This window comes from Oncorhynchus masou, unplaced genomic scaffold (genome assembly GCF_036934945.1).
Source record: "Oncorhynchus masou masou isolate Uvic2021 unplaced genomic scaffold, UVic_Omas_1.1 unplaced_scaffold_2402, whole genome shotgun sequence".
NCBI classification, from domain to species: Eukaryota; Metazoa; Chordata; class Actinopteri; order Salmoniformes; family Salmonidae; genus Oncorhynchus; species Oncorhynchus masou.
The window spans coordinates 33,398-57,928 of NW_027008857.1; the positions used below are offsets into that span (position 1 = coordinate 33,398).

At 50.6% G+C, this 24,531-nt stretch overlaps 2 protein-coding genes across 2 annotated transcripts in view; both read left to right on the top strand.

The window, feature by feature from the left end:
• Positions 1 to 255: 255 nt before the first annotated feature.
• On the top strand, positions 256 to 3,203 carry LOC135533486 (intermembrane lipid transfer protein VPS13B-like). Its single transcript, XM_064960787.1, has 2 exons — positions 256 to 402; positions 3,006 to 3,203. Exons 1-2 carry the CDS (start codon positions 286 to 288, stop codon positions 3,201 to 3,203), a joined length of 315 nt encoding a protein of 104 aa, XP_064816859.1. The 5' UTR covers positions 256 to 285.
• Positions 3,204 to 4,224: 1,021 nt separating this feature from the next.
• The window catches only part of LOC135533485 (intermembrane lipid transfer protein VPS13B-like), a 22,037-nt gene continuing 1,730 nt past the window's right edge, over positions 4,225 to 24,531 (top strand). The window contains exons 1-2 of the mRNA XM_064960785.1: positions 4,225 to 4,267; positions 20,594 to 20,794. Of these exons, the coding sequence (XP_064816857.1) occupies positions 4,228 to 4,267; positions 20,594 to 20,794 (241 nt within the window). The 5' untranslated portion in view covers positions 4,225 to 4,227. The remainder of the gene's footprint in view (positions 4,268 to 20,593; positions 20,795 to 24,531) is intronic.

The window sequence follows — 24,531 nt, forward strand, 5'->3', positions numbered from 1 at the left end:
ACCTCACCTCTCCTCCTCTCCTCTCCTCTCTTCCTCCTCCCTCACCTCCTCCTCTCCTCTCTTCCTCCTCCTCTCCTCTCTTCCTCCTCCTCTCCTCTCTTCCTCCTCCTCCTCCCCTCCTCCTCTCCTCTCTTCCTCCTCCTCTCCTCTCTTCCTCCTCCTCACCTCTCCTTCTCTCCCCTCTTCCTCCTCCTCTCCTCTCCTCCTCCTCCTCCTCACCCTCTCCTCCTCTCCTCTCCTCTCCCTCTCTTCTTCTCCCTCACCTCTCCTCTCCTCTAGGTGCTGATGATGGGGGAACCCTTCTTCGACTGTCAGATCGGCATCGTGGGCGTCCGGGCGCTCTGCCTGAAAGGCATCATGGGAGTGCGGGACTTTGAGGAGAACTTGAACAGACGGGAGGAGGTAAAGATCTAGGCTGATCATCCTCAACTCTCCTTCCTCAACCCTCCTCTCCTTCCTCACCCTCCTCTCCTTCCCTCACCCTCCTCTCCTTCCCTCACCCTCCTCTCCTTCCCTCACCCTCCTCTCCTTCCCTCACCCTCCTCTCCTTCCCCAACCCTCCCTCCCCTTCCTCACCCTCCTCTCCTTCCTCACCTCCTCTCCTTTCCCCAACCCTCCTCTCCTTCCTCACCTCCTCTCCTTCCTCCCCCTGACTCTCCTTCCCAACCCCTCCTCTCCCTTCCTCTCACCCTCCCTCTCCTTCCTCAACCCTCCTCTCCTTCTCTCACCCTCCTCTCCTTCCTAATCTCCTCTCCTTCCCTAACCCTCCTCTCCTTCCCCCAACCCTCCTCTCCTTCCCTCAACCCTCCTCTCCTTCCTCACCTCCTTCCCTCAACCCTCCCTCTCCTTCCCTCTCAACCCTCCTCTCCTCCTTCCTCACCTCCTCTCCTTCCTCAACCCTCCTCTCCTTCCTCACCCTCCTCTCCTTCCCTCACCCCCTCCTCCTTCCCCAACCCTCCTCTCCTTCCCCTCAACCCTCCTCTCCTTCCCTCAACCTCCTCCTCTCCTTCCTCCACTCCTCCTCTCCTTCCTCAACCCTCCTCTCCTTCCCTTCCTCAACCCTCCTCTCCTTCCTCACCCTCCTCTCCTTCCCTTCCACAACTCTCCTCTCCTTCCTCAACCCTCCTCTCCTCTCCTTCCCTCAACCCTCCTCTCCTCTCCTTCCTCAACCCTCCTCTCCTTCCTCAACCCTCCTCTCCTTCCTCAACCCTCCTCTCCTTCCTCACCTTCCTCTCCTTCCTCACCCTCCTCTCCTTCCTCACCCTCCTCTCCTTCCTCAACCCTCCTCTCCTTCCCTTCCTCACCCTCCTCTCCTTCCTCACCCTCCTCTCCTTCCCTTCCTCAACCCTCCTCTCCTTCCTCACCATTCCTCTCCTTCCCTTCCTCAACCCTCCTCTCCTTCCTCACCAGTCCTCTCCTTCCCTTCCTCAGCCCTCCTCTCCTTCCTCACCCTCCTCTCCTTCCTCACCCTCCTCTCCTTCCTCACCCTCCTCTCCTTCCTCACCCTCCTCTCCTTCCTCACCTCCTCCTTCCTCACCCTCCTCTCCTTCCTCACCCTCCTCTCTCCTTCCTCAACCTCCTCCTCTCCTTCCTCAACCCTCCTCTCCTCTCCTCCTCAACCCTCCTCTCCTTCCTCAACCCTCCTCTCCTTCCTCACCTCTCCTCTCCTTCCCTCACCCTCCTCTCCTTCCTCACCCTCCTCTCCTTCCCTCACCCTCCTCCTCCTCTCAACCCTCTCTCCTTCCTCCTCACCCTCCTCTCCTTCCTCACCCTCCCTCTCCTTCCCTTCCTCAACCCTCCTCTCCTTCCTCACCATTCCTCTCCTTCCCTTCCTCAACCCCTCCTCTCCTTCCTCACCATTCCTCTCCTTCCCTTCCTCAACCCTCCTCTCCTTCCTCACCCTCCTCTCCTTCCTCACCCTCCTCTCCTTCCTCACCCTCCTCTCCTTCCCTCACCCTCCTCTCCTTCCCTCACCCTCCTCTCCTTCCTCACCCTCCTCTCCTTCCTCAACCCTCCTCTCCTTCCTCAACCCTCCTCTCCTTCCCTTCCTCACCCTCCTCTCCTCTCCTTCCTCACCCTCCTCCCCTTCCTCTCCTCTCCTTCCTCAACCCTCCTCTCCTTCCTCACCCTCTTCTCCTTCCTCACCCTCCACTCCTTCCTCTCTTCTCCTTCCTCTCCTCTCCTTCCTCTCCTTCCTCTCCTGTAACCTTTACCTCAAACTAACATCTCTTCCAGTGAACCTGCAGTGTGGTTTGATTGTTGGCTAAATCTATGACTGTGTCAGTGTGTTTCTATGCTGTGATTGATTGTCTGTCCTCTCCTCCTCTGTCTGTCCTCTCTAAATCTATGACTGTGTCAGTGTGTTTCTATACTGTGATTGATTGTCTGTCCTCTCCTCCTCTGTCTGTCCTCTCTAAATCTATGACTGTGTCAGTGTGTTTCTATGCTGTGATTGATTGTCTGTCCTCTCCTCCTCTGTCTGTCCTCTCTAAATCTATGACTGTGTCAGTGTGTTTCTATACTGTGATTGATTGTCTGTCCTCTCCTCCTCTGTCTGTCCTCTCTAAATCTATGACTGTGTCAGTGTGTTTCTATGCTGTGATTGATTGTCTGTCCTCTCCTCCTCTGTCTGTCCTCTCTAAATCTATGACTGTGTCAGTGTGTTTCTATACTGTGATTGATTGTCTGTCCTCTCCTCCTCTGTCTGTCCTCTCTAAATCTATGACTGTGTCAGTGTGTTTCTATGCTGTGATTGATTGTCTGTCCTCTCCTCCTCTGTCTGTCCTCTCTAAATCTATGACTGTGTCAGTGTGTTTCTATGCTGTGATTGATTGTCTGTCCTCTCCTCCTCTGTCTGTCCTCTCTAAATCTATGACTGTGTCAGTGTGTTTCTATGCTGTGATTGATTGTCTGTCCTCTCCTCCTCTGTCTGTCCTCTCTAAATCTATGACTGTGTCAGTGTGTTTCTATGCTGTGATTGATTGTCTGTCCTCTCCTCCTTCCAGGATGCAGTGTTCTTCAGCTGTGGAGAGAGTCTGAGCAGTAAAGGCATGACCTACCTGACCAACTCCCTGTTCGACTACCGCTCTCCAGAGAACAACGGTGTCAGAGCAGAGTTCATCCTGGATGCCACCAATCACAAGGTCAGAACTCACACAGGCCTTATCGTGCACAATTATTATCATGGTATTACACATTACTGACATGTCCTTTATACTGTATCTGACCTACGGTCTTTACATTAAATATCAACCTGTTAGTCCTCGTCAACCTGTTAGTCCTCGTCAACCTGTTAGTCCTCGTCAACCTGTTAGTCCTCGTCAACCTGTTAGTCCTCGTCAACCTGTTAGTCCTCGTCTACCTGTTAGTCCTCGTCAACCTGTTAGTCCTCGTCAACCTGTTAGTCCTCGTCAACCTGTTAGTCCTCGTCAACCTGTTAGTCCTCATCAACCTGTTTAGCCCTATGCTGCCCCCCCCCATCTCTTCAGGTCTGTTTAGCCCTATGCCCCCCCCCCCATCTCTTCAGGTCTGTTTAGCCCTATGCTGACCCCCATGTCTCTTCAGGCCTGTTTAGCCCTCTGCTGACCCCCTGTCTCTTCAGGCCTGTTTAGCCCTATGCTGACCCCCGTCTCTTCAGGCCTGTTTAGCCTATGCTGACCCCCTGTCTCTTCAGGCCTGTTTAGCCCTCTGCTGACCCCCCTGTCTCTTCAGGCCTGTTTAGCCCTATGCTGACCCCTGTCTCTTCAGGCCTGTTTAGCCCTATGCTGACCCCCTGTCTCTTCAGGCCTGTTTAGCCCTATGCTCAGGCCTGTTTAGCCCTATGCTGACCCCTGTCTCTTCAGGCCTGTTTAGCCCTATGCTGACCCCCTGTCTCTTCAGGCCTGTTTAGCCCTATGCTGACCCCCTGTCTCTTCAGGCCTGTTTAGCCCTATGCTGACCCCCCGTCTCTTCAGGCCTGTTTAGCCCTATGCTGACCCCCTGTCTCTTCAGGCCTGTTTAGCCCTATGCTGACCCCCCTGTCTCTTCAGGCCTGTTTAGCCCTATGCTGACCCCCTGTCTCTTCAGGCCTGTTTAGCCCTATGCTGACCCCTGTCTCTTCAGGCCTGTTTAGCCCTATGCTGACTGTCTCTTCAGGCCTGTCTAGCCCTATGCTGACCTCCTGTCCTGGTCTGTGTTTGACAGGAGACCTACACAGGGCTCAGGCATGCAGCGCTTGGGGCCTTCTACATGGATTACCTCTACACAGTGGAGACCAGCAGCACCAAGGGTAGTGTCTCATTCCTCAGACCACACACAAGCCTCCTCTCTCTCCCTCCCTCTCTCTGTCTCTGTGTCTCTCTGTCTCTCTCTCTCTCTCTCTCTGTGTGTGTCTGTCTCTCTGTGTGTCTCTCTCTCTCTCTGTCTCTCTCTCTCCCTCCCTCTCTCTCTCTCCCTCTCTCTGTTTCTCTCTCCCTCTCTCTGTCGCTCTCTGTCTCTCTCCCTCTCTCTGTCTCTCTCTGTCTCTCTCTTTCTCACTCCCCTCCCCTCTCTCTCTCTCTCTCTCTCTGTCTCTCTCCCTCTCTCTGTCTCTCTCTGTCTCTCTCTGTCTCTCTCTTTCTCACTCCCCCTCCCCTCTCTCCCTCTGTCTCTCTCTGTCTCTCTCTCTGTCTCTCTCTTCTCACCTCCCCCTCCCCCTCTCTCTCTCTCTCTGTCTGTCTCTGTCTCTCTCTTTCTCACTCCCCCCTCCCCTCTCTCTCTCTCTCTGTCTCTCTCTGTCTCTCTCTTTCTCACTCCCCCCTCCCCTCTCTCTCTCTCTCTCCCTCTCTCTCTCCCTCTCTCCCTCTCTCTCTCACCCCATCCTCACCTGGAGGGGATCTGTCACTGTGTTTAGTATGGGACTTTCTCTCCCCGTGAGGCTTGTTCTTCCTGTATTTGACCCGTAGCTCTTCAGACAGTGAATGCTCTCTCTGTACCACACAGCTAATTACACGTCAGTCTGACTGACTGGGACTTTTACATTCTTCTGATTCCTCTTCTCTCGGTGACTGACTGTTTCTCTCAGTGACTGACTGTTTCTCTCAGTGACAGACTGTTTCTCTCGGTGACAGACTGTTTCTCTCGGTGACAGACTGTTTCTCTCGGTGACAGACTGTTTCTCTCGGTGACAGACTGTTTCTCTCGGTGACAGACTGTTTCTCTCGGTGACAGACTGTTTCTCTCGGTGACAGACTGTTTCTCTCGGTGACAGACTGTTTCTCTCGGTGACAGACTGTTTCTCTCAGTGACAGGCTGCTTCTCTCGGTGACAGACTGCTTCTCTCAGTGACTGACTGTTTCTCTCGGTGACAGACTGTTTCTCTCGGTGACAGACTGTTTCTCTGTAGCAGTGGATGTTTGTTAGAAAAATATGCTTCAAAAGGCCAACTAAATGATCTCAGGTAAACAGGTTGGAGCAAAAGGCTGTAGACCCACAGTAACACTGACCCACAGTAACACTGACCCACAGTAACATTGACCCACAGTAACATTGACCCACACTAACACTGACCCACAGTAACACTAACCCACAGTAACATTGACCCACAGTAACATTGACCCACAGTAACACTGACCCACAGTAACACTGACCCACAGTAACACTAACCCACAGTAACACTGACCCACAGTAACATTGACCCACAGTAACATTGACCCACAGTAACACTGACCCACAGTAACATTGACCCACAGTAACATTGACCCACAGTAACATCGACCCACACTAACACTGGACCCACAGTAACACTAACCCACAGTAACACTAACCCACAGTAACACTAACCCACAGTAACACTAACCCACAGTAACATTGACCCACACTAACATTGACCCACAGTAACGTTAACCCACACTAACATCGACCCACACTAACATCGACCCACAGTAACGCTAACCCACAGTAACACTAACCCACAGTAACACTAACCCACAGTAACATCGACCCACACTAACATTGACCCACAGTAACGTTAACCCACAGTAACGTCGACCCACAGTAACATCGACTCACACTAACATCGACTCACACTAACATCGACCCACAGTAACGCTGACCCACAGTAACGTCGACCCACAGTAACATCGACCCACACTAACGTTGACCCACAGTAACGTTGACCCACAGTAATGTTAACCCACAGTAACATTGACCCACAGTAACATTGACCCACATTAACATTGATCCACAGTAACATTGACCCACAGTAACAGTGACCCACAGTAACATTAACCCACAGTAACACTGACCCACAGTAACATTGACCCACAGTAACGCAACCCACAGTAACGCTAACCCACAGTAACACTGACCCACAGTAACATTGACCCACAGTAACGCTGACCCACAGTAACATTGGCCCACAGTAACGTTAACCCACAATAACATCGACCCACACTAACATCGACCCACAGTAACACTGACCCACAGTAACACTGACCCACAGTAACACTGACCCACAGTAACATTGACCCACAGTAACATTGACCCACAGTAACACTGACCCACAGTAACACTGACCCACAGTAACATCGACCCACACTAACATCGACCCACAGTAACGCTAACCCACAGTAACACTAACCCACAGTAACACTAACCCACAGTAACATTGACCCACAGTAACGCTAACTCCACAGTAACACTAACCCACAGTAACGTTGGACCCACAGTAACGTTAACCCACAGTAACACTGACCCACAGTAACACTGACCCACAGTAACATTGACCCACAGTAACACGACCGACAGTAACACTGACCCACAGTAACACTGAATCCGACAGTAACACTGACCCACAGTAACACTGACCCACAGTAACATTGACCCACAGTAACATTGACCACAGTAACATTGACCCACAGTAACATTGACCCACAGTAACGTTAACCCACAGTAACATTGACCCACAGTAACATTGACCCACAGTAACATTCGACCCACAGTAACACCGACCCACAGTAACACTGACCCACAGTAACATTGACCACAGTAACGTTAACCCACAGTAACACTGACCCACAGTAACGTTAACCCACAGTAACACTGACCCACAGTAACACTGACCCACAGTAACATTGACCCACAGTAACACTGACCCACAGTAACACTGACCCAGTCAGTAACATTGACCCACAGTAACACTGACCCACAGTAACATTGACCACAGTAACACTGACCTACAGTAACACTGACCCACAGTAACATTGACCCACAGTAACACTCCTGGACCCACAGTAACACTGACCCACAGTAACATTGACCCACAGTAACATTGACCCACAGTAACACTGACCCACAGTAACACTGACCCACAGTAACATTGACCCACAGTAACGTTAACCCACAGTAACACTGACCCACAGTAACACTGACCCACAGTAACATTGACCAGTAACACTGACCCACAGTAACACTGACCCACAGCAACATTGACCCACAGTAACGTTAACTCCACAGTAACACTGACCCACAGTAACACTGACCCACAGTAACATTGACCCACAGTAACACTGACCCACAGTAACACTGACCCACAGTAACATTGACCCACAGTAACGTTAACCCACAGTAACACTGACTCATTGCAACACTGACCCACAGTAACATTGACCACAGTAACGTTTGACCCACAGCAACATTGACCCACAGTAACATTGACCCACAGTAACGTTAACCCACAGTAACGCTAACCCACAGTAACACTGACCCACAGTAACATTGACCCACAGTAACGCTGACCCACAGTAACATTGGCCCACAGTAACGTTAACCCACAATAACATCGACCCACACTAACATCGACCCACAGTAACACTGACCCACAGTAACACTGACCCACAGTAACACTGACCCACAGTAACACTGACCCACAGTAACACTGACCCACAGTAACATTGACCCACAGTAACACTGACCCACAGTAACATCGACCCACACTAACATCGACCCACAGTAACGCTAACCCACAGTAACACTAACCCACAGTAACACTAACCCACAGTAACATCGACCCACACTTTAACATTGACCCACAGTAACGTTAACCCACACTAACATCGACCCACACCAATATCGACCCACAGTAACGCTAACCCACAGTAACACTAACCCACAGTAAACACTAACCCACAGTAACATCGACCCACACTAACACACCCACAGTAACGTTAACCCACACCAACATCGACCCACACCAACATCACCCACAGTAACGCTAACCCACAGTAACACCAACCCACAGTAACACTAACCCACAGTAACATCGACCCACACTAACATTGACCCACAGTAACGTTAACCCACAGTAATGCCACCCACAGTAACATCGACTCACACTAACATCGACTCACACTAACATCGACCCCACAGTAACGCGGACCCACAGTAACGCCGACCCACAGTAACATCGACCACACTAACGTGACCCACAGTAACGTTGACCCACAGTAATGTTAACCCACAAAAACATTGACCCACAGTAACATTGACCACACATTAACATTGATCCACAGTAACATTGACCCACAGTAACAGTGACTCACAGGCATGGCTGGCTAACCCACAGTAACACTGACCCACAGTAACATTGACCCACAGTAACGCGTTAACCCACAGTAACGCTAACCCACAGTAACACTGACCCACAGTAACATTGACTCCACAGTAACGCTGACCCACAGTAACATTGGCCCACAGTAACGTTAACCCACACAACATCGACCCACACTAACATCGACCCACAGTAATACTGACCCATTGTGTAACACTGACCCACAGTAACACTGACCCACAGTAACATTGACCCACAGTAACATTGACTCCACAGTAACATTGACCCACAGTAACACTGACTCCACAGTAACATCGACCCACACTCAACATCGACCCACAGTAACGCTAACCCACAGTAACACTGGCCCACGGTAACACTGGCCCACAGTGACGTTGGTACAGTAACGCTAACCTACAGTAACACTAACCCACAGTAACGTTGACCCACATAACGTTAACCCACAGTAACACTGACCCACAGTAACACTGACCCGCCAGTAACATTGACCTCATTGCAACACTGACCCACAGTAACACTGACCCACAGTAACACTGACTCACAGTAACACTGACCCACAGTAACATTGACCCACAGTACATTGACCCACAGTAACATTGACCCACAGTAACATTGACCCCAGTAACGTTAACCCACAGTAACATTGACCCACAGTAACATTGACCCACAGTAACATTTGACCCACAGTAATATTTGACTCCACAGTAACACTGACCCACAGTAACATTGACTCCCAGTAACGTTAACCCACAGTAACACTGACCCACAGTAACGTTAACCCACAGTAACACTGGACCCACAGTAACACTGACCCACAGTAACATTGGACTCCACAGTAACATTGACCCACAGTAACACTGACCCACAGTAACATTGACCCACAGTAACACTGACCCACAGTAACATTGACCCACAGTAACACTGACCCACAGTAACACTGACCCACAGTAACATTGACCCACAGTAACACTGACCCACAGTAACACTGACCCACAGTAACATTGACCCACAGTAACATTGACCCACAGTAACACTGACCCACAGTAACACTGACCCACAGTAACATTGACCCACAGTAACGTTAACCCACAGTAACACTGACCCACAGTAACACTGACCCACAGTAACATTGACCCACAGTAACACTGACCCACAGTAACACTGACCCACAGTAACATTGACCCACAGTAACGTTAACCCACAGTAACACTGACCCACAGTAACACTGACCCACAGTAACATTGACCCACAGTAACACTGACCCACAGTAACACTGACCCACAGTAACATTGACCCACAGTAACGTTAACCCACAGTAACACTGACCCACAGTAACACTGACCCACAGTAACATTGACCCACAGTAACGTTGACCCACAGTAACACTGACCCACAGTAACATTGACCCACAGTAACGTTAACCCACAGTAACGCTAACCCACAGTAACACTGACCCACAGTAACATTGACCCACAGTAACGCTGACCCACAGTAACATTGGCCCACAGTAACGTTAACCCACAATAACATCGACCCACACTAACATCGACCCACAGTAACACTGACCCACAGTAACACTGACCCACAGTAACACTGACCCACAGTAACATTGACCCACAGTAACATTGACCCACAGTAACACTGACCCACAGTAACATCGACCCACACTAACATCGACCCACAGTAACGCTAACCCACAGTAACACTAACCCACAGTAACACTAACCCACAGTAACATCGACCCACACTAACATTGACCCACAGTAACGTTAACCCACACTAACATCGACCCACACTAACATCGACCCACAGTAACGCTAACCCACAGTAACACTAACCCACAGTAACATCGACCCACACTAACATTGACCCACAGTAACGTTAACCCACAGTAACGTCGACCCACAGTAACATCGACTCACACTAACATCGACTCACACTAACATCGACCCACAGTAACGCTGACCCACAGTAACGTCGACCCACAGTAACATCGACCCACACTAACGTTGACCCACAGTAACGTTGACCCACAGTAATGTTAACCCACAGTAACATTGACCCACAGTAACATTGACCCACAGTAACATTGATCCACAGTAACATTGACCCACAGTAACAGTGACCCACAGTAACATTAACCCACAGTAACACTGACCCACAGTAACATTGACCCACAGTAACGTTAACCCACAGTAACGCTAACCCACAGTAACACTGACCCACAGTAACATTGACCCACAGTAACGCTGACCCACAGTAACATTGGCCCACAGTAACGTTAACCCACAATAACATCGACCCACACTAACATCGACCCACAGTAACACTGACCCACAGTAACACTGACCCACAGTAACACTGACCCACAGTAACATTGACCCACAGTAACATTGACCCACAGTAACATTGACCCACAGTAACACTGACCCACAGTAACATCGACCCACACTAACATCGACCCACAGTAACGCTAACCCACAGTAACACTAACCCACAGTAACACTAACCCACAGTAACATTGACCCACAGTAACGCTAACCCACAGTAACACTAACCCACAGTAACGTTGACCCACAGTAACGTTAACCCACAGTAACACTGACCCACAGTAACACTGACCCACAGTAACATTGACCCACAGTAACATTGACCCACAGTAACACTGACCCACAGTAACACTGACCCACAGTAACACTGACCCACAGTAACACTGACCCACAGTAACATTGACCCACAGTAACATTGACCCACAGTAACATTGACCCACAGTAACATTGACCCACAGTAACGTTAACCCACAGTAACATTGACCCACAGTAACATTGACCCACAGTAACATTGACCCACAGTAACACTGACCCACAGTAACACTGACCCACAGTAACATTGACCCACAGTAACGTTAACCCACAGTAACACTGACCCACAGTAACGTTAACCCACAGTAACACTGACCCACAGTAACACTGACCCACAGTAACATTGACCCACAGTAACACTGACCCACAGTAACACTGACCCACAGTAACATTGACCCACAGTAACACTGACCCACAGTAACATTGACCCACAGTAACATTGACCCACAGTAACACTGACCCACAGTAACACTGACCCACAGTAACATTGACCCACAGTAACACTGACCCACAGTAACACTGACCCACAGTAACATTGACCCACAGTAACATTGACCCACAGTAACACTGACCCACAGTAACACTGACCCACAGTAACATTGACCCACAGTAACGTTAACCCACAGTAACACTGACCCACAGTAACACTGACCCACAGTAACATTGACCCACAGTAACACTGACCCACAGTAACACTGACCCACAGTAACATTGACCCACAGTAACGTTAACCCACAGTAACACTGACCCACAGTAACACTGACCCACAGTAACATTGACCCACAGTAACACTGACCCACAGTAACACTGACCCACAGTAACATTGACCCACAGTAACGTTAACCCACAGTAACACTGACCCACAGTAACACTGACCCACAGTAACATTGACCCACAGTAACATTGACCCACAGTAACGTTGACCCACAGTAACACTGACCCACAGTAACATTGACCCACAGTAACGTTAACCCACAGTAACACTGACCCACAGTAACACTGACCCACAGTAACACTGACCCACAGTAACACTGACCCACAGTAACATTGACCCACAGTAACATTGACCATCCCCCCTGTCTCTCTCTGCTCTGCCCCCTGTCTCTCTCTGTCCCCCCTGTCTCTCTCTGTCCCCCTGTCTCTCTCTGCCCCCCCCGTCTCTCTCTGCCCCCCCTGTCTCTCTCTGTCCCCCCCCTGTCTCTCTCTGCCCCCCTGTCTCTCTCTCTGCCCCCCCACCGTCTCTCTCTGTCCCCCTCTGTCTCTCTCTGTCCTCCCCCTGCCTCTCTCTGTCCCCCCTCCTGTCTCTCTCTGTCCCCCCCCGTCTCTCTCTGTCCCCCCTGTGTCTCTCTGTCCCCCTGTCTCTCTGTCCCCCCTCCTGTCTCTATCTGTCCCCCCCCCGTCTTTCTCTGTCCCCCCCAGTCTCTCTCTGTCCCCCCTCCTGTCTCTCTCTGTCCCCCCCTGTCTCTCTCTGTCCCCCCCTGTCTCTCTCTGCCCCCCCGCCCCGTCTCTCTCTACATTCCCCCTCCTGCAGCCAGCCCCTGGGTTGTAGCTTCCCCTCCTGTCAGCTCAGATAATCCTCTAAATTAAACTAAACATTGATGGTGTCAGTCTGTACTGCCAGACCCATAGTGATGTGTGGATCAGTGTCATGGTGTCAGGGAGCTACAGTCATCAATGTGGAATGCTTTCCTATCGGTGTTCAGCCCCTGATGAGACTCTCCTGGTGGCAACCGATCAGATCTGCCACCGACCGCCGCCACAGGACTCCTCTGTCCCCCTGTCTCTCTCTCTCTGTCCCCCTGTCTCTCTCTCTCTGTTTGCCCCCTGTCTCTCTCTGTCCCCCTCTGTCTTTCTCTCTGTCCCCCTGTCTCTCTGTCCCCTGTCTCTCTCTGTCCCCCTCTGTCTCTCTCTGCGTCCCCCTGTCTCTGTCCTCCCTGTCTCTCTCTCTGCTCTGCTCCCCCGTCTCTCTGTCCCCTGTCTCTCTCTGCCCTCTGCCCTGTCTCTCTCTCTGCTCTGCCTCTGTCTCTCTGTCCCCTCTCTGTCTCTTCTCTGTTTCTGCCCTGTCTCTCTCTCTGTCCCCTGTCTCTCTCTGTCTACTCTCTGTCTCTCTCTGCCCCCTCTGCCTTCTCTCTGTCCCCCCTGTCTCTCTCTGCTCCCTCTGTTCTCTCTGCTCTGCCCCTGTCTCTTCTCTGTCCCCCCTGTCTCTCTCTGCTCTGCCCCCCTGTCTCTCTGTCCCCCCCTGTCTCTCTCTGTCCCCCCCTGTCTCTCTCTGTCCCCCCTGTCTCTCTCTCTGCTCTGCCCCCTGTCTCTCTCTGTCCCCCCCTGTCTCTCTCTGCTCTGCCCCCCCTGTCTCTCTCTGTCCCCCCTGTCTCTCTCTGCTCTGCCCCCCTGTCTCTCTCTGCTCTGCCCCCCTGTCTCTCTCTGTCCCCCCTGTCTCTCTCTGTCCCCCCTGTCTCTCTCTGCTCTGCCCCCCTGTCTCTCTCTGCTCTGTCCCCCTGTCTCTCTCTGTCCCCCCCTGTCTCTCTCTGTCCCCCCGTCTCTCTCTGTCCCCCCGTCTCTCTCTGTCCCCCCCCGTCTCTCTCTGTCCCCCCGCCTCTCTCTGTCCCCCCCACTGTCTCTCTCTGTCTCACCCCTGTCTCTCTCTGTCTCCCCCGTCTCTCTGTCTCCCCCTTCTCTCTCTGTCTCCCCCGTCTCTCTCTGTCTCCCCCGTCTGTCTCTGTCTCCCACCCGTCTCTCTCTGTCTCCCACCCGTCTCTCTCTGTCTCCCCCGTCTCTCTCTGTCTCCCCCGTCTCTCTCTGTCCCCCCTGTCTCTCTCTGCTCTGCCCCCCCTGTCTCTCTCTGTCCCCCCTGTCTCTCTCTGCTCTGCCCCCCTGTCTCTCTCTGTCCCCCCCCTGTCTCTCTCTGTCCCCCCCTGTCTCTCTCTGCTCTGCCCCCCTGTCTCTCTCTGTCCCCCCCTGTCTCTCTCTGCTCTGCCCCCTGTCTCTCTCTGTCCCCCTGTCTCTCTCTGCTCTGCCCCCCTGTCTCTCTCTGTCCCCCCTGTCTCTCTCTGCTCTGCCCCCCTGTCTCTCTCTGTCCCCCCTGTCTCTCTGCCCCCCTGTCTCTCTGTCCCCCCTGTCTCTCTGCCCCCCTGTCTCTCTCTGTCCCCCCTGTCTCTCTCTGCTCTGCCCCCCTGTCTCTCTCTGTCCCCCCTGTCTCTCTGCCCCCCTGCTCTCTCTCTGTCCCCCCTGTCTCTCTGTCCCCCCTGTCTCTCTCTGTCCCCCCCTGTCTCTCTCTGTCCCCCCTGTCTCTCTCTGTCCCCCCGTCTCTCTCTGTCCCCCCCACTGTCTCTCTCTGTCCCCCCCACTGTCTCTCTCTGTCTCCCCCGTCTCTCTCTGTCTCCCCCCGTCTCTCTGTCTCCCCCGTCTCTCTCTGTCTCCCCCCGTCTCTCTCTGTCTCCCCCGTCTCTCTCTGTCTCCCCCGTCTCTCTCTGTCTCCCCCGTCTCTCTCTGTCTCCCCCGTCTCTCTCTGTCTCCCCGTCTCTCTGTCTCCCCTGTCTCTCTCTGTCTCCCCCGTCTCTCTCTGTCCCCCCCTTTTTTTAGGTTAAAACGTAACTCGATCCTGTTTTTTTCGAAGTCATCGCACGTTTCGCAGACTCGCTATTGACTTCACAGAGAAGTAATGTGATGTTTTTGGGAGGGAGAAATGGGAGATGGTTAATTCTATAAATCCCAGCTGATTTCATCACTCTCCGTCCTTCATCTGATCCAACTGCTGCCACATGGTGCCTATTAGTCCTGATCTGCCACAGCCAATAGCAACGCAGACAGGGGAGAGGAAGTGACACGTTTAATCTCCAAAATCAAACAGGAATTTGAACCCTCCATTCATTCAGTAGAACAGAAATTCATGTCTGGCCCTGGACCAAATGGCACCCTGTTCCCTACATAGTGCACTACTTTAGACCGGGACCAAATGGCACCCTGTTCCCTATATAGTGCACTACTTTAGACCAGGACCAAATGGCACCCTATTCCCTACATAGTGCACTACTTTAGACCAGGACCAAATGGCACCCTGTTCCCTATATAGTGCACTACTTTAGACCAGGACCAAATGGCACCCTGTTCCCTATATAGTGCACTACTTTAGATCAGGACCAAATGGCACCCTGTTCCCTACATAGTGCACTACTTTAGACCAGGACCAAATGGCACCCTATTCCCTACATAGTGCACTACTTTAGACCAGGACCAAATGGCACCCTGTTCCCTATATAGTGCACTACTTTAGACCAGGACCAAATGGCACCCTGTTCCCTATATAGTGCACTACTTTAGACCAGGACCAAATGGCACCCTGTTCCCTATATAGTGCACTACTTTAGACCAGGACCAAATGGCACCCTGTTCCCTATATAGTGCACTACTTTAGACCAGGACCAAATGGCACCCTGTTCCCTACATAGTGCACTACTTTAGACCAGGACCAAATGGCACCCTGTTCCCTATATAGTGCACTACTTTAGACCAGGACCAAATGGCACCCTGTTCCCTACATAGTGCACTACTTTAGACCAGGACCAAATGGCACCCTGTTCCCTATATAGTGCACTACTTTAGACCAGGACCAAATGGCACCCTGTTCCCTACATAGTGCACTACTTTAGACCAGGACCAAATGGCACCCTGTTCCCTACATAGTGCACTACTTTAGACCATGACCAAATGGCACCCTGTTCCCTATATAGTGCACTACTTTAGACCAGGACCAAATGGCACCCTGTTCCCTACATAGTGCACTACTTTAGACCCGGGACCAAATGGCACCCTGTTCCCTATATAGTGCACTACTTTAGACCAGGACCAAATGGCACCCTGTTCCCTATATAGTGCACTACTTTAGACCAGGACCAAATGGCACCCTGTTCCCTATATAGTGCACTACTTTAGACCAGGACCAAATGGCACCCTGTTCCTATATAGTGCACTACTTTAGACCGGGACCAAATGGCACCCTGTTCCCTATATAGTGCACTACTTTAGACCGGGACCAAATGCCACCCTGTTCCCTATATAGTGCACTACTTTAGACCAGGACCAAATGGCACCCTGTTCCCTACATAGTGCACTACTTTAGACCCGGGACCAAATGGCACCCTGTTCCCTATATAGTGCACTACTTTAGACCAGGACCAAATGGCACCCTGTTCCCTATATAGTGCACTACTTTAGACCGGGACCAAATGGCACCCTGTTCCCTATATAGTGCACTACTTTAGACCGGGACCAAATGGCACCCTGTTCCCTATATAGTGCACTACTTTAGACCGGGACCAAATGCCACCCTGTTCCCTATATAGTGCACTACTTTAGACCAGGACCAAATGGCACCCTGTTCCCTACATAGTGCACTACTTTAGACTGGGACCAAATGGCACCCTATTCCCTACATAGTGCACTACTTTAGACCGGGACCAAATGCCACCCTGTTCCCTATATAGTGCACTACTTTAGACCAGGACCAAATGGCACCCTGTTCCTTATATAGTGCACTACTTTAGACCAGGACCAAATGGCACCCTGTTCCCTATATAGTGCACTACTTTAGACCAGGACCAAATGGCACCCTGTTCCCTATATAGTGCACTACTTTAGACCAGGACCAAATGGCACCCTGTTCCCTACATAGTGCACTACTTTAGACCAGGACCAAATGGCACCCTGTTCCCTACATAGTGCACTACTTTAGACCAGGACCAAATGGCACCCTATTCCCTACATAGTGTTCTGACCGGTGTTCTGATGGTGTTCTGTGTGTTCTGACGGTGTTCTGTGTGTTCTGACGGTGTTCTGTGTGTTCTGACGGTGTTCTGTGTGTTCTGACGGTGTTCTGTGTGTTCTGACGGTGTTCGGTGTGTTCTGATGGTTTTCTGACGGTGTTCTGATGGTGTTCTGTGTGTTTTGACGGTGTTCTGTGTGTTTTGACGGTGTTTTGTGTGTTCTGACGGTGTTCTGTGTGTTCTGACGTTGTTCGGTGTGTTCTGACGGTCTTTGGTGTGTTCTGACGGTGTTCTAGCAGTGTTCTGACGGTGTTCTAGCAGTGTTATAACGGTGTTCTGACGGTGTTCTGTTTGTTCTGACGGTGTTCTGTTTGTTCTGACGGTGTTCAGGGTGTTCTGACGGTGTTCTGTTTGTTCTGACGGTGTTCTGACTGTGTTCTGACGGTGTTCTGTTTGTTCTGACGGTGTTCTGTGTGTTCTGACGGTGTTCTGTGTGTTCTGACGGTGTTCTGTGTGTTCTGACGGTGTTCTTTGTGTTCTGACGGTGTTCTTTGTGTTCTGACGGTGTTCTGTGTGTTCTGACGGTGTTCTCTGTGTTCTGACGGTGTTCAGGGTGTTCTGACGGTGTTCTGTGTGTTCTGACGGTGTTCTGTGTGTTCTGACGGTGTTCTGTGTGTTCTGACGGTGTTCTGACGGTGTTCTGACGGTGTTCTGTTTGTTTCTGACGGTGTTCTGTTTGTTTCGACGGTGTTCTGTGTGTTCTGACGGTGTTCTGTGTGTTCTGACGGTGTTCTGTGTGTTCTGACGGTGTTCTGTGTGTTCTGACGGTGTTCTGTGTGTTCTGACGGTGTTCTGTGTGTTCTGACGGTGTTCTGTGTGTTCTGACGGTGTTCTGTGTGTTCTGATGGTGTTCTGTGTGTTCTGATGGTGTTCTGTGTGTTCTGACGGTGTTCTGTGTGTTCTGACGGTGTTCTGTGTGTTCTGACGGTGTTCTGTGTGTTCTGACGGTGTTCTGTGTGTTCTGATGGTGTTCTGTGTGTTCTGACGGTGTTCTGTGTGTTCTGACGGTGTTCTGTGTGTTCTGATGGTGTTCTGTGTGTTCTGACGGTGTTCTGTGTGTTCTGACGGTGTTCTGTGTGTTCTGACCGTGTTCAGTGTGTTCTGACGGTGTTCAGTGTGTTCTGACGGTGTTCAGTGTGTTCTGACGGTGTTCTGTGTGTTCTGTGTGTTCTGACCGTGTTCTGTGTGTTCTGACGGTGTTCTGTGTGGTGTAATGAATGTATGTACATCACATGATGAAATAATTTAGTCCCCTCTTCTCCTCCGCCCCCTAGTTTTAATGGATCCAGTTTAGTCTCCTCCGCCCCCTAGTTTTAATGGAGCCAGTCTAGTCTCCTCCGCCCCCTAGTTTTAATGGATCCAGTCTAGTCCCCTCTGCCCCCTAGTTTTAATGGATCCAGTCTAGTCTCCTCTTCTCCTCCGCCCCCTAGTTTTAATGGATCCAGTCTAGTCTCCCTCTTCTCCTCCGCCCCCTAGTTTTAATGGATCCAGTCTAGTCCCCTCTTCTCCTCCGCCCCCTAGTTTTAATGGATCCAGTCTAGTCCCCTCTTCTCCTCCGCCCCCTAGTTTTAATGGAGCCAGTCTAGTCTCCTCTTCTCCTCCGCCCCCTAGTTTTAATGGATCCAGTCTAGTCCCCTCTTCTCCTCCGCCCCTAGTTTTAATGGATCCAGTCTAGTCTCCTCTTCTCCTCCGCCCCTAGTTTTAATGGATCCAGTTTAGTCTCCTCCGCCCCCTAGTTTTAATGGATCCAGTCTAGTCTCCTCCGCCCCTAGTTTTAATGGATCCAGTCTAGTCCCCTCTTCTCCTCCGCCCCTAGTTTTAATGGAGCCAGTCTAGTCCCCTCTCCTCCTCCGCCCCCTAGTTTTAATGGATCCAGTCTAGTCCCCTCTTCTCCTCCGCCCCCTAGTTTTAATGGATCCAGTCTAGTCCCCTCTTCTCCTCCGCCCCCTAGTTTTAATGGATCCAGTCTAGTCCCCTCTTCTCCTCCGCCCCCTAGTTTTAATGGAGCCAGTCTAGTCCCCTCTCCTCCTCCGCCCCCTAGTTTTAATGGATCCAGTTTAGTCTCCTCCACCCTCTAGTTTTAATGGATCCAGTTTAGTCTCCTCCGCCCCCTAGTTTTAATGGATCCAGTTGTATAAGAGAGAGGTGGCTGTAAATCATTCTAACAGTGACCTGCGTGGCATCGGTGATTAAGGAATAGAAAGTACATCACATAGAGGAGAGAAAGTGTGTGTGTGGTTCTGTCCCTCTGTGTCTCTGTCCCAGTGTGTGTGTGCTTCTGACCCTCTGTCTCTCTGTCCCAGTGTGTGTGTGTGTGGTTCTGACTCTCTGTGTCTCTGTCCCAGTGTGTGTGAGGTTCTGACTCTCTGTCTCTCTGTCCCAGTGTGTGTGAGGTTCTGACTCTCTGTGTATCTGTCCCAGTGTGTGTGTGTGTGGTTCTGACCCTCTGTGTCTCTGTCCCAGTGTGTGTGAGGTTCTGACTCTCTGTGTATCTGTCCCAGTGTGTGTGTGTGTGGTTCTGTCCCTCTGTGTCTCTGTCCCAGTGTGTGTGAGGTTCTGACTCTCTGTGTCTCTCTGTCCCTGTGTGTGTGTGGTTCTGACCCTCTGTGTCTCTCTGTCCCAGTGTGTGTGTGGTTCTGACTCTCTGTGTCTCTCTGTCCCAGTGTGTGTGTGGTTCTGACCCTTTGTGTCTCTCTGTCCCAGTGTGTGTGTGTGTGGTTCTGTCTCTCTGTCCCAGTGTGTGTGAGGTTCTGACCCTCTGTGTCTCTCTGTCCCAGTGTGTGTGTGGTTCTGACTCTCTGTGTCTCTCTGTCCCAGTGTGTGTGTGGTTCTGACTCTCTGTGTTTCTGTCCCAGTGTGTGTGTGGTTCTGACTCTCTGTGTCTCTCTGTCCCAGTGTGTGTGTGGTTCTGACTCTCTGTGTTTCTGTCCCAGTGTATGTGTGGTTCTGACCCTCTGTGTATCTGTCCCAGTGTGTGTGTGGTTCTGACCCTCTGTCTCTCTGTCCCAGTGTGTGTGTGGTTCTGACCCTCTGTGTTTCTGTCCCAGTGTGTGTGTGGTTCTGACTCTCTGTGTCTCTCTGTCCCAGTGTGTGTGTGGTTCTGACTCTCTGTGTTTCTGTCCCAGTGTGTGTGTGATTCTGACTCTCTGTGTTTCTGTCCCAGTGTGTGTGTGGTTCTGACCCTCTGTGTCTCTCTGTCCCAGTGTGTGTGTGGTTCTGACTCTCTGTGTGTCTCTGTCCCAGTGTGTGTGTGGTTCTGACTCTCTGTGTCTCTGTCCCAGTGTATGTGTGGTTCTGACTCTCTGTGTCTCTCTGTCCCAGTGTGTGTGTGGTTCTGACTCTCTGTCTCTCTGTCCCAGTGTGTGTGTGGTTCTGACCCTCTGTGTCTCTCTGTCCCAGTGTGTGTGTGGTTCTGACTCTGTCTCTCTGTCCCAGTGTGTGTGAGGTTCTGACTCTCTGTGTATCTGTCCCAGTGTGTGTGTGGTTCTGACCCTCTGTCTCTGTCCCAGTGTGTGTGTGGTTCTGACCCTCTGTCTCTGTCCCAGTGTGTGTAGGGCAGCAGGACTTCACCATGGCGACAGGGCCTAAAGAAGAACCGGTCCCCCCTGTCCAAGAGACGTCTGTCAAGAGGCTGGTGGTCGGACCTCTGGACTTACGGCTCGACAGCAGCGCCGTGCACCGCCTTCTCAAGATGCTGGCCTGCGCCATGGACCACGAGTACCAGCCCTACTACAAACCACAACCAGGTAGATACCAACCACAACCAGGTAGATACCGACCACAACCAGGTAGATACCAACCACAACCAGGTAGATACCGACCACAACCAGGTAGATACCAACCACAACCAGGTAGATACCAACCACAACCAGGTAGATACCAACCCCACTACAAACCACAACCAGGTAGATACCGACCACAACCAGGTAGATACCAACCACAACCAGGTAGATACCGACCACAACCAGGTAGATACTAACCACAACCAGGTAGATACTAACCACAACCAGGTAGATAATAACCACAACCAGGTAGATACCAACCACAACCAGGTAGATACCAACCACAACCAGGTAGATACCAACCACAACCAGGTAGATACCGACCACAACCAGGTAGATACCGACCACAACCAGGTAGATACCAACCACAACCAGGTAGATACCAACCACAACCAGGTAGATACCAACCACAACCAGGTAGATACCGACCACAACCAGGTAGATACCAACCACAACCAGGTAGATACCGACCACAACCAGGTAGATTCCGACCACAACCAGGTAGATTCCGACCACAACCAGGTAGATACCGACCACAACCAGGTAGATACCAACCACAACCAGGTAGATACCAACCACAACCAGGTAGATACCAACCACAACCAGGTAGATACCAACCCTACTGCAAACCACAACCAGGTAGATACCAACCCTACTACAAACCACAACCAGGTAGATACCGACCACAACCAGGTAGATACCAACCCTACTACAAACCACAACCAGTTAGATACCAACCCTACTACAAACCACAACCAGGTAGATACCAACCCTACTACAAACCACAACCAGGTAGATACCAACCCTACTACAAACCACAACCAGGTAGATACCAACCCTACTACAAACCACAACCAGGTAGATACCAACTCTACTACAAACCACTACCAGGTCGATACCAACCACAACCAGGTAGATACCAACCCTACTACAAACCACTACCAGGTAGATACCAACCACAACCAGGTAGATACCAACTCTACTATAAACCACAACAAGGTAGATACCAACCACAACCAGTTAGATACCAACCCTACTACAAACCACAACCAGGTAGATACCAACCCTACTACAAACCACAACCAGGTAGATACCAACCCTACTACAAACCACAACCAGGTAGATACCAACTCTACTACAAACCACTACCAGGTAGATACCAACCACAACCAGGTAGATACCAACCCTACTACAAACCACAACCAGGTAGATACCAACCCTACTACAAACCACAACCAGATAGATACCAACCCTACTACAAACCGCAACCAGGTAGATACCAACTCTACTATAAACCACAACAAGGTAGATACCAACCACAACCAGGTAGATACCAACCCTACTACAAACCACAACCAGGTAGATACCAACCCTACTACAACCAGGTAGATACCAACCCTACTACAACCAGGTAGATACCAACCCTACTACAACCAGGTAGATACCAACCCTACTACAACCAGATAGATACCAACCCTACTACAACCAGGTAGATACCAACCACAGCCAGGTAGATACCAACCCTACTACAAACCACAACCAGGTAGATACCAACCACAACCAGGTAGATACCAACCCTACTACAAACCACAACCAGGTAGATACCAACCACAACCAGGTAGATACCAACCCTACTACAAACCACAACCAGGTAGATACCAACCACAACCAGGTAGATACCAACCCTACTACAAACCACAACCAGGTAGATACCGACCACAACCAGGTAGATACCAATCCTACTACAAACCACAACCAGGTAGATACCAACCACAACCAGGTAGATACCAACCCTACTACAAACCACAACCAGGTAGATACCGACCACAACCAAGTAGATACCAACCCTACTACAACCAGGTAGATACCAACTCTACTACAACCAGGTAGATACCAACGCTACTACAACCAGGTAGATACCAACGCTACTCAACCAGGTAGATACCAACCCTACTACAACCAAGTAGATACCAACCCTACTACAACCAGGTAGATACCAACTCTACTACAACCTGGTAGATACCAACCCTACTACAACCAGGTAGATACCAACGCTACTCAACCAGGTAGATACCAACCCTACTACAACCAAGTAGATACCAACCCTACTACAACCAGGTAGATACCAACGCTACTCAACCAGGTAGATACCAACGCTACTCAACCAGGTAGATACCAACCCTACTACAACCAGGTAGATACCAACGCTACTCAACCAGGTAGATACCAATGCTACTCAACCAGGTAGATACCAACCCTACTACAACCAGGTAGATACCAACGCTACTCAACCAGGTAGATACCAACGCTACTCAACCAGGTAGATACCAACGCTACTACAACCAGGTAGATACCAACCCTACTACAACCAGGTAGATACCAACCCTACTACAACCAGGTAGATTCCAACCAGGTAGATACCAACCCTACTACAACCAGGTAGATACCAACCATGTAGATACCAACCCTACTACAACCAGGTAGATACCAACCATGTAGATACCAACCCTACTACAACCAGGTAGATTCCAACCAGGTAGATTCCAACCAGGTAGATTCCAACCAGGTAGATTCCAACCAGGTAGATTCCAACCAGGTAGATACCAACCAGGTAGATTCCAACCAGATAGATTCCAACCCTATTACAGCGAGGTAGATTCCAACCAGGTAGATTCCAACCAGGTAGATTCCAACCAGGTAGATTCCAACCAGGTAGATTCCAACCAGGTAGATTCCAACCAGGTAGATTCCAACCAGGTAGATTCCAACCAGGTAGATACCAACCAGGTAGATTCCAACCCTAAAGCTACTTTGTCATGTTATTCACTGTAACTGTCTGTCCAGGTGAGATTCCACAGGTAGTATGTCATACATACACTGTTATAATGTCCCCATAGTGTCCATCAAGACAACACTGTTATTTTAATGTCTCAGTGTCCATCAATACAACACTGTTATAATAATGTCCTCATAGTGTCCATCAATACAACACTGTTATAATAATGTCCTCATAGTGTCCATCAAGACATCACTGTTATTATGTCCTCATAGTGTCCAAGACAACACTGTTATTTTAATGTCTCAGTGTCCATCAATACAACACTGTTATAATAATGTCCTCATAGTGTCCATCAAGACATCACTGTTATAATAATGTCCTCATAGTGTCCCATCTCTCAAGTCAAGTTTCCCCTCATCACCACTAAGATTGTTTTCCAGCACGGACAACAATCTTCAAGCACCACCCCTGTGTGTTTATGAAACATGTGCTCCAGGACATGTTGCTCCATTCAGAGGTCCCCCGTGGGGTTCGGCCTCGTCGGAGTGATCCTCTGTAATCTGTTTGTGAAGGTCGAAAGGTCAAACCAAACACCTTTGTTAGCCGTGGACTTGGCGCGGCCAGCGGTGACATCATCTGTGGGATGTTTGGAACGAGAGGTCGTTTTCCAGAGTCAGAGTTCTGTTGAAACCAGAACATCCGTTGCTTTCAATTGTTACAAACATAGAGTAATTAGAGGTCTTCAAAGGATCTGTGTGTGTGTGTGTGTGTGTGTGTGTGTGTGTGTGTGTGTGTGTATTCCTGCCCTGTGTGTTCTCTCTGTTACAATGCCTTTCAGTCCAGGGAGAGAAGGTGCATGTTAACTCGTGATGCGCTCTGACCCCTGCTCTCTGACCCCTGCTCTCTGACCCCTCCCAGTCGA

Bases quoted from the DNA above. Each gene is read 5' to 3' on its own strand.
- LOC135533486 (XM_064960787.1), top strand. From the start codon at position 286: ATGATGGGGGAACCCTTCTTCGACTGTCAGATCGGCATCGTGGGCGTC. The intron at 403-3,005 runs GTAAAGATCTAG...TCCTCCTTCCAG, and splicing joins ACTTGAACAGACGGGAGGAG to GATGCAGTGTTCTTCAGCTG.